The 16,166-nt window shown below is 37.2% G+C and overlaps 1 protein-coding gene across 3 annotated transcripts; it reads left to right on the plus strand.

Moving 5' to 3' along the window:
- Positions 1–1,047: 1,047 nt before the first annotated feature.
- On the plus strand, positions 1,048–14,578 carry LOC105183259 (R3H and coiled-coil domain-containing protein 1). 3 transcript variants are annotated; one of them, XR_849768.3, is made up of 9 exons: positions 1,048–1,328; positions 7,257–7,406; positions 7,942–8,081; positions 8,188–8,302; positions 10,188–11,004; positions 11,402–11,642; positions 11,914–12,150; positions 12,528–12,752; positions 13,195–14,578. XR_849768.3 is itself a non-coding variant. In XM_011141249.3 (8 exons), exons 1-8 carry the CDS (start codon positions 1,249–1,251, stop codon positions 12,590–12,592), a joined length of 1,845 nt encoding a protein of 614 aa, XP_011139551.1. In that variant the 5' UTR covers positions 1,048–1,248; the 3' UTR covers positions 12,593–12,878. The 3 variants fall into 3 exon arrangements, 2 of the variants coding, with proteins under 2 accessions (XP_011139551.1, XP_025160003.1); XM_011141249.3 differs by lacking the exon at positions 13,195–14,578 and having other exon boundaries at positions 12,528–12,878; XM_025304218.1 differs by lacking the exons at positions 7,257–7,406; positions 13,195–14,578 and having other exon boundaries at positions 12,528–12,878.
- Positions 14,579–16,166: the final 1,588 nt, after the last annotated feature.

The following is a 16,166-nucleotide window of genomic DNA, read 5'->3' on the forward strand; positions in this document are numbered from 1 at the left end:
GTGTCTCTTGATTACAAATATTAATCTTTTCTATGCCTGTTTTTATCTACTTTGTTAACTTACCTGGCTGGTTATTCCAACGGAATCGACTAATTGCATCTTTCATCAATCAGCATTGGTAAATATGATTGGTTAATTCTAATGGAACAATCAGCCGGTTAAATTAACTACAGTTGGTAGAAACGAGACCTATATTCCCCTGAAAAATGTTACATACGATATTTCATGAATATTACTAGATATCACGATTTTCGGCCAATTAAATTGCCTCATTGATGAAATATCGTATACATTTTTCAAATTTACAATTTAAATTAATTTACCATTTAAATTTATAAATTTTCGAGAATAAGGAACCCGTATTCTTGAAAAATATCACATACGGTATTTCATGAATATCACTAGATATCACGATTCTCAGCCAATTAAATTGTCCCATTCATGAAATATTGTATACCATATTTCTCAAAAATTTCCGAAAATAAGGATTCGGAGCCTGTATTCTCGAAAATTGTCACACACGATATTTCATGAATGTCACTAGATATCATGATTCTCAACCAATTAAATTGCCCCATTGATGAAATATCGTATACGATATTTTTCACAAATTTCCGAAAATAAGCAGCCGAGCATTACTCGAAAATATTGGCTGCGTTTCGATATTCATTGCCAGCACTGAAATTGTATAGTATACGCGACACAAACTATGTATTTTCAATACTGGCAATGAATTTCGGAACGCAGCCAATGGTCGCGTTCAGCGGAAAAAACTGCTTCGCTACCGTTCTCTGATTGGTACGTCTGTTCGGACCTGCCAAAAATTTAAAAGAATTCTCCAATCATGAACATTTGCTACTGAGTGGTAGCGGAGCAATTTTCTCCGCTGAACGTGACCATTAGCTGTGGGCTCGACATTTCTAGTTTTAATTGAGGCCGCGGTCAGCCAATCAACAAGCGAATCTTCGGCTTCTATGATCATTCAAGACTCTAGTGGAACGTACCGTCGCGTGGCATGTGCACGAGCCGTTAGTTTCCACTTTACAAAAATATAGCGCAGTCGGCTGCGTAGACTCTCAGCGGAGCAGTTTATTGTGTGATGTATACGGCGTTTATATATGCGATAACAGCTCGGTAAAATCGAGACCGAGGTCGAAAGACACTTGTGCGCGGCAGGTAGCAGTGAATGCGTGCCGGCAATCGCGGGTGCGTCTTCGAGAACGCAAAAACCAGGAACTGATCCGATAAATGAGTTTGCAAGATAGCCTGTTCGCCGAAGATGTCGAAGACGACGTGACCATCTTCGCGAGGAATAAAACGCGCAAAAGGTACGAGAGAATAATCCGTTTAACGCGAAGCCACATCGACATCGGCATCGGCGACTCGGGATCGGAAACGATATCGAGGCCGTTTTTTGCAGGTTATCTTCGACGCGGCTATCTGCGAAAGATACGCGAAGCAGTGCAGTTTTATCTCGGCTATTTTGGTACGTTGCTGTGTGCACTTCACGACGTAGGCACATGCGATGAACAAAAAAGATATCCGCACGCACGTGCTGTTCTTTCTGAAACGATTTTACACGACGAGAAGAAATGTCACGACGAGATAGCCTTGCTGAAGAAAAAAAACATCGCTCTTACTCACGATATACTAATTGCAGCTCGCTTAGATTTCTTTCGGTGCAAAGTTAGCCTGCGCGAAGGTTCTGCATAGATTTCTTCTCGATCCATGCGACTATACAAGCGACTAAAGATCACAAGAGTATGTTCTTTTGTGGGTCATTAGAGTGAAATTATGTAATATCACGAGCCACACATGAGAGTGTCGGATTTTTAGTCACATTTCTTCTTGTTAAAGCAATAAAGTCATTCATGTGCCATGTTCAAGATATCAGCCATTGTTGCCTACCATTTTCTACCAACTCTCAGTTAATTGTTTCATCTGTAAGATGACTCTACTTCTGAGCTAATTATATCTGATGCAACCTTTTATAGGCCTCTGATATGATTTACAGAGCGGAGCAAAAGACATCGTCTTCGCTGACGTTTCGCGCAGAGCGCTACGCCGTACGATCTTGTTTCTTCTTTCGACACATTCTACCACTTTCACACCGATCAGCATTTGCATACGATTCGCGTTGCGCAGGTCTTCGTCTCAGCGCCACATGTTCTCCTCGTTACGCTCTCGATGTATGTTGACAACATTCGCAATCGCTCGTACGCGCGCACGTGGTTATGTATGCTGATAATCGCACGTAACCACGTGTTTACGTGATAATGCAGCGCACTCTATTCGTTCCTTGTAGTTCAAGGTGGCACGACGGCGCGGACGGCCCCCCTCTCAAGGGGTTTTGTTCGGAATTCGTACAAACATAGACATCTGAACATCTAAACATAAGAAATCTGAGTTTTCCTGGTATTGGTAGATACCTGTGGTTTAAAACCGATATATCGCGATAATTACTTCCAGAAACGATTGTCAACAACTTCAAATGGGTGTATACAGGGTGCTAAATTTCAAACGTAACAGGTAAAAAATTTCGAAAACTGTGAAAGATATTAAAAAAAGCTAAAACACGTGTTCCATAATTTCGAAGGGGAAAGAGAATGGCATTATCAGTTTTTTATTTGGAGGACATTTTCAAGGTCAGTTGGAGGTCACTTAATTTTTTAAAATAGAAAGCCCAATTTTTTATTATACACAGAGAGAACGATTTGGTTGGATTTAACAAATGCTTATTTGGAATAGTCCAAATAAATTTTTTGATTGATCGAACGAAGTTTTGTTTGACACAACAAAAATATTTTGTTGCAACTTAGCTCCAACGAAATGTTTTTGTTGCGTCAAACAAAATTTTGTTCGATCAATCAAAAAATTTATCTCAACTATTCCAAATAAATATTTGTTAGATTCAACTAAATCGTTCTTTCTGTGTATCTTCTTTTTCTACCAATTAATTTTAACAACTTTTGTCTGAAACATTTTTTTATTTGCCTAATATTTTTTTAAATATTTAAGGAAAACTTGGTAACTTTTTCAACATTTAACTTACGATATCTCGCTAACTATTCGTCGAAAGAAAAAATAGTATTAGACTTTTTTACTTTATTTACTATGAAGAATATATTACTATAATGCCTAAAGTGCCCTAACTTTTGTTAATTTATCGACCTTTGGAAATTTCAAAATTATTAAATTAACAAAAGTAGCAAGATATCGTAAGTTAAATGTTGAAAAAGTTACTAAGTTTTCCTTAAATATTTCAAAAAATATTAGGCAAATAAAAAAATGTTTCAGACAAAAGTTGTTCAAATTAGTTGGTAGAAAAAGAAGATATAATAAAAAATTAGGTTTTCTATTTAAAAAAATTAAGTTGACCTTCAACTGACTTTGAAAATACCTTCCAAATAAAAAACTGATAATGCCATTCTCTTTCCCCTTTGAAATCATGAAACACGTGTTTTAGCTTTTTTTAATATCTTTCATAGTTTTCGAGATTTTTTACCTGTTACGTTTGAAATTTAACACTCTGTACATAACTTGTCGTGATGGATCTAATAGTTTTGTGCCATATAGCTGTATATTCCTTGGACAGAGCTGAAAGTACGATGATTTGGTATCACTATATTGAAAAGAAGATCTAACAGTCATAACCTTTATAATTTAGCGAGATATAATTACATTAGTTTAAAAAGTCTAGTATACCATTGGCGCGCACATATACCGATGAAGGAAATTTATTGAGTAGTTATTCCGTACCCAGTAAACAAATTGATAAATTGAGTAAACAAATTTGCAGCAAATTCGATGAAAAGTCCGTACCAAAATCATAACCATCTGTGTCCGCATTTAGCTCGTGTTTTGATGTCAAGGATTACAAATAAATTACGGGTAAATTGCAGCAAAAATCGTGCAAATCTAGCACCAGGTATTATGCATAGCAAGGTTTACGCGGTTTTTACCGTAAATTGTCCGGCAGTAAGCTCTGTTGCATGTTTAGCGACAGTTTGGCAACAATTATAAAAGTTAAGATAAATTGCAACAAATTTGTTAACAAAGAGAAATTATCTAAGAGGCATGTGTTGATAACCGCTTATTGTGGTGACTAATACTTTGAGATACTTATCAGAGATAGAGAAATAATAAATAAAATAAACATTACGGGAAAACAGAAAAACATGTTATTAAATTAATATTAACATTAATTATTCTTATTATTAGATTAGAATAAATTACCCGTTATGTGGAAACAGTTTCTCTTCGTTATTGTTCTTTAATGTTCTTCTCAACTGCACTGGTGTGATAAGTTAGAGTGAGACAAACTTATCTTATCGCGTCACTTCACCTTTTCGTGTCGAGTCTACTCACGCGAGTAGTTTCGTATTTTCACGAGGTGAAGTTAACCGTAACTCGGTGAATTGCTTACTTCTGTCATTTTCACTCATTTTCTGTCATTAATCGTAACGGACCCTTTAGACCCGGTTATTTCATCTTTCGATAAATTTCAGCTTATCTGACAGATTACTATTTATAAGATAAATTTTATCGGGGAATTTATCAGTTAGTTAAACATGAGCATTGGCCGCATTCAGCAGAAAAAGCTGTTTACTAAGCGCTTAGTGATTATTATCTATGATTGGAGTATTATTTTAAATCTTTAACGAATCCAGGGGAATGAACCAGTCAGGAACGATAATCACTAAACGCTTAATAAGCAGTTTTTTCTGCTGAACGCGGTTATTGTTTTACAGTTATTTATCCTATTGGTAGTTACCTATAGTTTAAAAGCGATATATCGCGATAATTACTTTCAGAAACAATTGTCAACAACTTCAAATGGGTACATACATAACTTGTCGTGATGGATCTAACTAAGTTTTATATCATATAGCTGTATATTCCTTGGGCAGAGCTGAAAGCACGGTGATTTGATATCACTATATTGAAAAAAAAGATCTAACAGTCATAACCTTTATAATTTAGCGAGATATAATTACATTAGTTTAAAAAATTTTTACATTAATAGAATACAGGTAAAATATAACATTTATATATATGCGACAAATATATGATAAATGATAACATTTTAAAATAATATTTTAATAATTTATGCTAGTAGATGGCCGAACCAAAGAAAAAAGAGAAAGAGGTTCTAATTCCTCTAATAAAGAAATCGAGCTATTAATCATTATTTCTAAATCAATTTCTTCGTTGTCATCTTCGTCACCATAAAGAAGTTGATTTTCGCATAATTCTGGTTCCATTTTAATATGTAAATAAATAATATTTCGGATAACCTAACCAATGCATCATACGCTTTTTATCCCCACCATATATTTATCTATCAGATAAATGGTTTATACGGTACTCTACGTACCGTGTAATATATCACTCAGAATTAGTCACTTACCAGAGATATAAATTTTATCGAAAGATGGAACAACGCAAGTCAGCTATTTAACGTTACACAGTTAAAAACATTTCGTACTTTTGTTAAAATTATTTGTGTGTAGAAAGTTTTGTTAAATTTTTTACAGTCGTATGTTAATTTAACATATCGTTGTGTGTTACCTAAACTTTCTCGTGTTAATTTAAGATTATCTATTTTCAAGTGTTAAAATGACATTTCCAAGTATTAAAATAACACAATTTATATGTAAATGCATGAATTCTTGCTATGATATATTTTATATGTTGAAGTCAACATCTAAAATGTGTTACTTTCCTCATTATAATAGTTATCATGTGTTAAATGTATAATATTAACATTTCTGGTATGTGAAGATTGGATTTTTAACACATAGATTATGTCAATCTAACATTTTCATTTCATTAAATCATAGATCATTACTTTTCCCAAATGTTGAAGTAACATTCATTATATGTCAGTTTAACACAAACTATAATTCTTGACGGCATTTAAATGTTAAATTTTTGTGTTAATTTTTTACATATTATGTGTGTTATTTTCTAACATATTTGCTGTATGTTAAATTAACATATAAATGAGAGTGGATGACTTGAGACACATGAAATATGTTAAATTTAACACATTATTTCTTACAGTGTAGTTAAATTACCAGATAATTTATTTGAAGGTGAACAATGTTAGATGAATCAGGAACTGGCTGTTCAGGAGGGAAGATATGATTTACATGGAAGTTGTATCGTGAACCTTAAGTTTAAGTTTGAAAAATGGAGACTGTATTGCAGAATTTCTCCGAGATAAAATTCCTCAGGGATAAGAAGATATATCATTGTAGACTAAAGGCAAATAGAAATAGAATAGTGAAGATTTCATACGTTTTTCGTGATAATAGGGAAACTGGAGTTCCGGTGTTCAGTTGATTAGGATAAATACGCAAGGATTCAGAAGGTAATTGTACACTGAGAAAAAATTGTATTAAAATTAAACAAATATTTGTTCGAATACGACTGTGAATACATTTGTTCAAATTAGGCGACTAATTTCTAAAATGAAATACAGAGGTTCTTTGAACGTAAACTTTTTTTAATTTTAGAAAATAATTGCTTAATTTAAATAAATGTATTCATAGCCGTATTCGAACAAATATTTGTTTAATTTTAATACAATTTTTTCTCAGTGTAGGAAAAGGTCCTTAGAAGAGATTAGAGAAGAGCGTCGCGTTACACTCGTCAACGTTTCCCTCACGAAGGCCCCGCGTTTTTGGGAGATATGCGAGGAAACGAGCCAGCACTTTCGTCCGCGGTCGCAGCGGCGTAATGCAGTTTCGCGGCTTGAAGAAAAAGCATTTACTGATACAATGCTATCGGCGGACGTAGCGTGTCGCCGCTCGTTCAATATGCGAGGAGACCAAAAAACCGACTGAAAAAGAGAGGCGTGTTGACGTTCGCGTTCGGCAGAGGCTGTCGCGCTCGCCGCGTAGAAATTGATAGTCGATGGAGACCAACGAAGGAGAAAGTGAAAGGGTTACGTAAAAGTTAGCTGGCGGTTGCGAGAAGGTCTCGTCCTCTCCCGCCTGAGCCCCGCTCACCTGCCCCCTCCTCCATCGGCCGCCGCCGCCGCCGCCGCCACCGCCACCGCCACCGCGGGGACGTTGAGCGCGACGTAAGGCGTTACGTTCATCAAAGCGCGCTGAAGGAACGAACGAATAAGCCGGATATTCGAGCCGTGGCGATGCCGCGGACAAGCGGGCACGCTTCTTCCCTGTCCGCAGCTCGCCCAGTCTCACTTTCCACAGGTGGAAACGTGTTCCCTCTTTTCACTTTTCCAGAGTGCTCGTCTTTCCGCCCGTGAACAACTATCGCCGGTACATAATACACCAGCTGGTGCAGGAGCGTTTCTCGGAGCTATTGCACACCTTCTCGATCGGCCAAGGCGTGGACAGGCGTACCGTGGTATGCTACAAGAGCGACTTGAGAAGGTACTTCCCCGAAAGTAAAGAGAGAGAGAGAAAGAGAGAGAGAGAGCGAGAGAGAGAGCGAGAGAGAGAGAGAGAGAGAGAGAGACACCAGCGCTTCGATTTCGATTCCCGTAGAGACTCCCCGCGATTTTCCTCCGTGGAGAAGGAGCGCGCGCTCGCCTCTTCTCGTTATCCTTGAGCGCTCGCTCTCACCCGCGTTTCCCATTTTCTCGTCGATGATTTCCCCGTGATGCTCCGATCACGCTCGACGCCGTCGAGGTCGTGCGTCGTCCGCGTATCTACGTCGGACAGCGACGTTTCTTCGCAGTCAGCTGTCTCCTCAGCTTTCTTCTTATCGTGTGTGGCGACACGACGAGTGTGTAATTTTGCGAGCGCGCTGTGCGACCGCGAACGAAAGTAATTTCGACCGGCCGATCGCTCCCCGATTATCTCTCGATTGCCATCCCATTCGTGTTTCTCGGTCATCACCATCATGACACGTCGTATCTCCTCGATATTCTAAGGGTTTCACGTGCCATCATTTTTACTGTTAAAGGGACTGGGAGCCGAAAACGAATGCCCTTGAGTCGAAAGTGAGTCCTACGGCGAAACAAGTGGACGCGACTCGCAAGATGGGTGTTGAAGATCGACGATCGTCCTCGACGTCTCCGGAACACGCGCAAGTACAGCGACAAGGTGATTATGAGCTTGAATTAATTAATAATCGAGGTGAAGTCTTAGAGAGGAAACGAATTGTGAAGGGTTTGGGGATTTTCTTTTTTCTTTTCATTTTGCTTTTCAGCCAAGTTGGTACCGGCGGTCGAAATCTACAGGCCACCGGCGGCCAGGAGAGCCAATAATTGCTCGCAGGCGAGCGGGACGCAAATACAGTCGACTGCGGATTCTCCGTCGGTCAAGTAAGGCTTACTACACAGGGTGTCTGGAAAATCGTCCGCAATACTTCGGGAGTCAGAAAGAAACTATATATAGATATAGGTCCGAAAACAAGTCGTTTCCGAGTTATAACCACTTTTATGTTAAAACAAACGTAATTTAAATCTTGATGAGATGTCCCATATTGTTGATTTTGGTACTCCGATTTCATCCGAAACAATTCTAACATTAGTAAGGTCACACTCAAATTGTTCAAGTACTTCTTCTTCCGTTATAACATCTGCTCTAGGTCTGCCCTCACTTGTTCTCTTTTTTAATATACCAAATTTTCTGTCTACATTTTGGAAAGACTCTTTTCCCGATACATATCGATTTGGAAAAAATTAGGCATATAATCTTGCCTCGGTAGCATTGACCTTAAGCAAGAATATACATAAGATGCATATCAGCTAATTCATTAAAATTCAAACGATTAGTTGCTGATTACAGAAAGATTAGATACTCAATCTCAAACTACTTAGGATAAATAAGGTGTTGCTAAATAATAATGTGAAACTTATGGAAAATGGTCTTGAATGAATGAATGAAAAGTGGAAAATGAAAAAGAAATGAATTCTAACTTCGGACTCATAAAGCTACAAATGAACTTGCTTTCTACAGCTATTTGCTACTTCAAAACCATTACAATTGAATTACAAAACATTCGATTAATCAGACGCTCAGACGCTTGTAAAACTATTAAAATTAAATATCGTTCTACTCGGCTTGAAATTTTCATAACCGAATTGTTCGACTTATCCATACATTTTTATCCCATACTCCATAAACATTTAATAAGCATAAGAAATAATGAAAAATAAAAAAATTAATTTTTAACAAAATTTAAAAATGCGAAAAAATTTGTGAATTAAAAAAACAAAAATGAATTACGATATTTTTAATATAAAAGTAGTTATAATTCGGAAACGACTTACTTCCGACCTGTTTATATAACTTTTTTCTCCTTCTTTTTAGGTCCCAAAGTATTGCAGGCGATTTTCCAGATATCCTGTATAAAATTGCATAGAGCTATATTATTTAATTTTGCTTGTTATATCGTCTTTTTATTTTTTAATTTTTTCTATGGGCTATTAATATCTATAATCTTCTGTATAATGATAATAATATTCTACTATACAAGGTGTTCCATTTTAAATGAGCTAGGCAAAAATCTTGAAAAATATGAAAGATACTAAGAAACATTTCAGATAAAAATTGTATGGTTTCAAGAGGGACAACTAAAACAACTATATCATTTTGATTATAGATGGCGACTACTTTCAAGCTATTCACTGATTATTCACTGATCATTACTTTTCTTAAATCCCAATTTCTTATTGCATCACCTTTTTCTGCTAATTTGGACAACTTTTGTCTAAAACATTTTTTTTATTTGCCTAATATTTTTTGAGATATTTAAGGAAAATTGGTAATTTTTCAAGATTTTTAGTTTACGATATCTCGGCAACTATTTATCGGAAGAGAAAATAGTACTAGACTTTTTTACTCTGTCTCAAGAATATATTGTTACAATAGCGCACTAACTTTTGTTAACTTATCAATTTTTAGAACTTTCAAAATCATTAAATTAACAAAAGTCAGGGCGCTATTGTAACAAAATATTCTTGAGACCAAATAGAGTAAAAAAGTTTATATATATATATATTTTCTCTAATAACATCCTCTAAGTAATAATATTCTATTGATCTATTAATAATTATATAATAATGATTTCTATTAACTTTTATTTCAATAATTTTGTAATAAAATCGCCCCAATTGATTTTTTTTCGCCCCTTACTCTATTAACATCAAGATCGACGTAAACTGTATTTTGAATAAACGTTAATCGACATGTTTGCAATTTTAGAAATACACGGCAAAGGCGGCCTGATCGAGCGGTTTACATACCTAGGCACCGTAGGAGTTTGGAAGCCGAAGAAAAGAGGCCACGAAATCTAAAATCTTCTTGTACAAATTACGCCACATCGAGTAGGGATCCAAATACGAATGACAATTCTCAAGCACAGGATGCATGTTGCATTCAACAAAGTACAAGCGATTCGGGCTTAGATAACAAGTTGCCCGAGAGCCACAGTTCGAATATCGAGGATAATCGATTGCCACAGAAGGTACCGGAGAATATAGATTCCGACAAAGTCGTCAATCATGAAACAAACGATGATGTCGAGTATACTCGTAAACTGTCGGAAGTGCCGAAGGAAGATGTGCCAATTTTACCGGAACAAATGGAGACCGTGGCGACTAATAGCCTTAACGAAAGTAATAATACTAATCCCAGTTTATTAGAGTCGTCCGATAAAATTGAAGTCAACGATCAACAATTAGAAACGTCGCAGTCAACCGTGACAGAATGCCAGCCGACAGCGGAGCGTTTGAGTAGCAACAACACGACGAGCGATCAAAACGAACGACTAGTCAGGCGGAACGTCGTGATGTCGGACGTGTTGATAATTTCCGATATTGTCGAGGACAAACCGAAAAACACCGAGCAAGTCCCGGCGATTTTAACGTCACCTGAAAAGAAAGTGAAAAAGATCGAGAGACCGAAGAGTAAACCAGCCCCGCCACCTTCTCCGCCTTTGAAAATAAATAGAGATGAGTGCGATTGGGATAGTTTGTTCGATGACAACGGAGATTGTCTTGATCCAACGTTGATAGAGGAGGTTAGTACACGTCGCACATTGCTGTACGCATGTGTTCATGTTAAGCCTTAAAAGCTATCATCAAAGAAAATCACATTAATGCTTATGGGTGAAATTTTATCCCAGTGTATATATTCTTATTTTAGAAATTAGAAGTGTCAATCAAAGGCAATTAAATGTTTTATTATACTATTTTATTGTACTACTTTATGTACTATTATTAAATATTAGATGAAAAGTAGAGAAATTATTATTCGCAGCGAATAATTTAACACTTAATAAGATCAAAAAGATTTTCGCATGGGATGCAATTTCACCTGTGATAGCCTTTAAGGATTGATAACTGTGAAGCACGACGATCTCTTTTTTCCCCATTTATACCGAAGCTGCTTAATCGATTATCCGTCTTTTTGTGTAGCTTACGTCGGCAGTGGGTGAAGTAATGGTGGAGCAACCAAAGAATGATTACAAGGCGTACACCAAACAGGTCCAAGTGTCCAGCGACGAATTCGCACACGTTGTAGAGATTTACAATTTCCCCTCAGAATTTAAGACTAGCGATCTAGCGGCTGTTTTTAGTCCCTTCAGGAACGGTGGCTTTGAACTCAAGTGGGTAGACGACACCCACTGCTTGGGAGTCTTCAGCAGTCCTCTCATTGGTATGCACGTTTCGTTATCTATGTAATTACGTTGATTTTTTCCCGTTACGTAATATATAAGTTCTACGTATATATTCTCGTTGAAACACGTAACGAAATTGCGAACGCGAAGGGGAGATTTAAACACCGAGAAATCTTGCTATCGCCTTGCGTCTCTGATACTAACGATACGATCGAAGTCGTGATATCTAAGTAACTGATGGTCAGTGTTTACGTTCAGTGTTATTGCAATTAGCTGTATTTCCTTTTCGCTTCTTTGATTTCTTTTAAGCCGCCGAAGTGTTAGCATCCGATCATCCATTCGTGAAAACGAGACCACTCAGCGAAGCTAGCGCTTTGAGCAAAACGAAGGCGAGAAAAAGCGCGGAATTTTTGCAACCTTATAGGAATCGTCCCGAGACGTGCGCCGCTTTAGCTAGGAGATTAGTCACAGGTGCGTTGGGTGTGAAGCTCGCTACAGCTAGACAAGAACGCGAGCATGAAAAGAATGTACTGCGCGAGGCGAAAGGTAAGTTTTGGAGACCTTCTATTGTATAATCCGGTGATATGTATGTGATGTAAGAAACGATAATGCAACATTGGTAAACTTTTACCGGAATTATCGCGACTAATTGGGCGATCTATTTTTACGAGAGCGGTCGAAATGGCTCTCGAAAAAGATACGTTACATAAGAATAAAAAAGTGTTCGCTTATTTCTTTTAGCTCTGTTCAACGCCCATCGAAATATAAAATGCATTTTGTTATGTAAATCTGAATAATTTTTATATAAAATTACAAACTACTTTGTATGAAATTACAAAAATGATCATTTTTGAGCGTTTGGTAGTCTTAACGATAAGAGAAAATGCTTAAAACTACTAAAGGATTGTTCTTTTGCATTATAGAGAAGAGACGATTAGCCAACAAACAACGAGAAGATGTCTGGGAAGGCATCATACCTGGGAAGTAGCATTGCATCCTATTAATATGAGAGTATCTATAAAAATCATTTGTGCACTCGGTTCCACGGATGTTTATCATCGATAGATCGATAATTATCAAAAGTTTTCGGTCAGCCGCACTGGACTGTAGCTATATATTTCTTACGACTTGATTAATATAGGAAGCAGGTATGTGTTTAAGGAAGCAACAGTAACATTCAAACATCAGTAACATCAATAAACAGATTTATCCGTTTTCATATAACACACGATTAGCAGAAGAAAACTGAGAATGTTAAAAGGAATAAAAGATTAATGTATAAGATTAATATAAATAATTAGTTATAAATATATATATATATATATAATTTTGTGATAATTATACAAATAATTATGAGCTGATTTTAATTTACAGCAACAAGTTTGAATTAGTGGAAGATTATTTTAAAGAATGGCCAGAATTGAACGAAAACGTGATGATTAATTTAGTTAGATTATTAATTTCTCACGCTCATTCTCTTTGTAGCATCTTCACTCTTCTACTAATCGCGTGTTACAGTACGTGAACAAATAATTTTGTTTATTGACTCATCTGAAGCATCAAGTTGTCGGAATATCGTTGCTGTTTTAGATATGTTCCTGCTTTCGCAATCGCAGTCACAAAAAATGTGCAGCTAGAATCTGATGTGACTAACTGAAAACTTTTAGCAACTATCTATGTATCTATGGTAAGATACCCGCGGGACTGAATGTATCTTCTCGTACTACACACTTTATACATGTCATCGCGGTTGCGTAATTGATATAGTTCACAGGATTCGCGTAGTGTTATCCTTGCATCAGCACGGTCAATGACGCTTAAAGATGGGCAGGCGGTGAATGAACGAACAGCGAACGCAAACTTCCGCCGCTGCAGTTGGAAGATGTGTTTGATGGGAGTCTATAATAGGTCGTTTTAATGCAAATTCGATTTGATTCGATTCGTTTACAAAGCGGCACGTTGATGAAAGTCCATGTGAACGCCAGTACAAAGATGTTATCCCATATTATGTATGTGCGCTTTTGTTTTCTTATTCTAAATCAGTGATTGTGATAAACCTTATCTCTAAAATGATCAATACGGTGAGCATTATTATATGAGCATCCTTTATTTAAAAAGGCCTTTTATGTCGCTGCTCTGTCCTTTGGATTTGTTTTTCTAAAATGGCCATTTGTCTTTTATTTTATCCGAAGGATATACTCTTCGTATCAATATGTGAAGAAACGAACGCCCAAACACCATCGTTCGTTGTTCATTCGTTCAGCACATGCTCGCCTTGAGGTTGCAGGCGCTCTCGTGAAACGTCTGCACATACAGTTGTGCCTTACTTATTTATCTTTTACGTTATAGTTAGAAATAAAGACAATTTATCAGACACACAACTTATATGCATATATAAATTCGCTAATTTACCAATGCGTCGATTCTGACTCATCCGCGATGATTTATCTATTTCTCTCGGTAGACGATTCGACATACAACTTTAAGTTCAATATACAGATATTGCGATTGTTAAATATCTGATTACTTAGAATATCGAATAATTATCCTTTACTACTTGTAAGACGATAACACTTTACGAGTAATATTTTGTAAACGTATCACGAAGAAAAAAATACTCAGAGCCGGAAATATTAACGGTAGCATGAACGCCTTCCGATGCGAAAGTGTAAGTTTTTTTTACTGATGTGAAAACAAAACCGACGTGTTAGCACAGCTCGCACTCGTAACATTTTAGAAAATTGTAAACTGAGATGTTATTATCTCGATGGCTGTCACAGTGTTGAGTTTACGCGCGACAAACGAGTGATAATGTGTGGTGCAGTTTAATTGCGAGACAATAAGTTGTAAGAGGCGATACTTTCACGACATACAACGATTCATCACGTAGCGATATATCAAAATACATCTTTGCATGATCTTGTACAGTCCAACGGCGGAACTTGATATAACTTTATCAAAAAAATGGTGGCATCATAAATAATGTAATATGTCGGTATGAAACGTTTATAATTTTCACTCATGCCACTGATATACCTGTTATAAATGTTACAAATCAACGCACAATCATATTATCTATTCGTACCGCAGACTAAGTGTTACCGAATAGCACGAGAAAGAAAGAGAGAGAACAGATTGTATTTTTCATATATAATTGTTATCGACAAAACATAAAGATGTGTGTATCGCTTACCCCTAGTCAATGTACGCGAAAGATATGTTATTAACATGTGTTGATATGTGATGTGTTAACTGAGGAACTTTTGAGAAAGAAATAAAAATATTTTATATAGTACAATTCACACCAATTTTTAGTCTGCGTTGTATTTATTAGGAAATTGAATTAGTTCTGGTCCCTAGCAATAGATGGCTTTGGTAACAAGTTAATGGTTAGTACGAATGTTAAAATCTGGCAACACTAGAAGATTTGACATTTGTTGAGAAATCCTGAGCAACTCAAAACGACGCCAGTGAATCGTATATTTCCAGTAAGATAATATTTTGGTTTTAATCATTCTTTCATTATTACAGGAAATTTTCGAAATTTCGGTGGAGACTTTCGAAAAAGAGTTGAGTCTGAGGACTCGTTCGTTAGCCCACGGCGGCGGAGATACATGGCGAGCTTTCGTAGTTCGCTGGCTAACGATGTCGCACGAGTCCAGCGATATCTCGCAGCTCGTTGCAACCTTCTAGATTTTCGAATTTTTGCAAAGCTATCCGAATTTATTGCTCGCGCCAATGAGGCTTCATTCTTATGTTTCAGATGTTCGGCAACCAGAAATATTTGAGAGTTGTTATCTCGAGCGAGGTGTATTCTTTTGGTCTCCACTTGCATTTGAGAAGCGATCTGAAGCGTCACGTTTTTCCCGTAGCTCCTGCGTTCCGGCCGCCTAATCTTCCCTGGATCGACAGCTTCCTGAGTTCCTACATAATCCTGCATTCCCTCCGACTGTTCTTCCTCGGGATCATCGGCTTCCCGGTGTTTCTGCGTTCCGCCATCTGATCTTCCCTGGGAACATCAGTTTCTTGATTTCCCGGATTTCCTGCGCTCCCACGATTGGTCTTCCTCGGAATCGTCGGACCCCCGGTTTACCGCCGTTCCAGTGCTCTTGATTTACCGCCGTTCGGCCTTCCTCGGGCCACCAATTTTATTTTTTGTCGTCGAGTTTTCTTTTCCCATTAAAATATGCAAACAGACAGTGCCAGATCTTTATATTCCAACATTTTTTGGTCCTTCGAGCCAGATTAGTTTGTTCGCGTGAATTGTGTTACGCCAAGTTTCGGGAGCGATAAAAGTGCTTATCAGTTATTGCAACTCAGACGTTCAAGCGTGTTATCGGTTTGTACTTCGTGACGCACAAGCATGCAGTTCATTTCTGACAGCGGTTACCGATTGTGATCTCGTTCCTTTCATATCGGTGACGGACAGAAAGCGTTGTTCGGACATAAGTTCGTTATACTACATCATGGCCGATCTACAATATCGAATATCTCAACAAGAAACCCGATTTTCTTTAATACAACGTTCAGTCGAAGAGGCGACTGACAATCAATCTGCTTTA

Source organism: Harpegnathos saltator, unplaced genomic scaffold (genome assembly GCF_003227715.2).
Source record: "Harpegnathos saltator strain DR-91 unplaced genomic scaffold, Hsal_v8.6 scaffold599, whole genome shotgun sequence".
Lineage (NCBI taxonomy): Eukaryota > Metazoa > Arthropoda > Insecta > Hymenoptera > Formicidae > Harpegnathos > Harpegnathos saltator.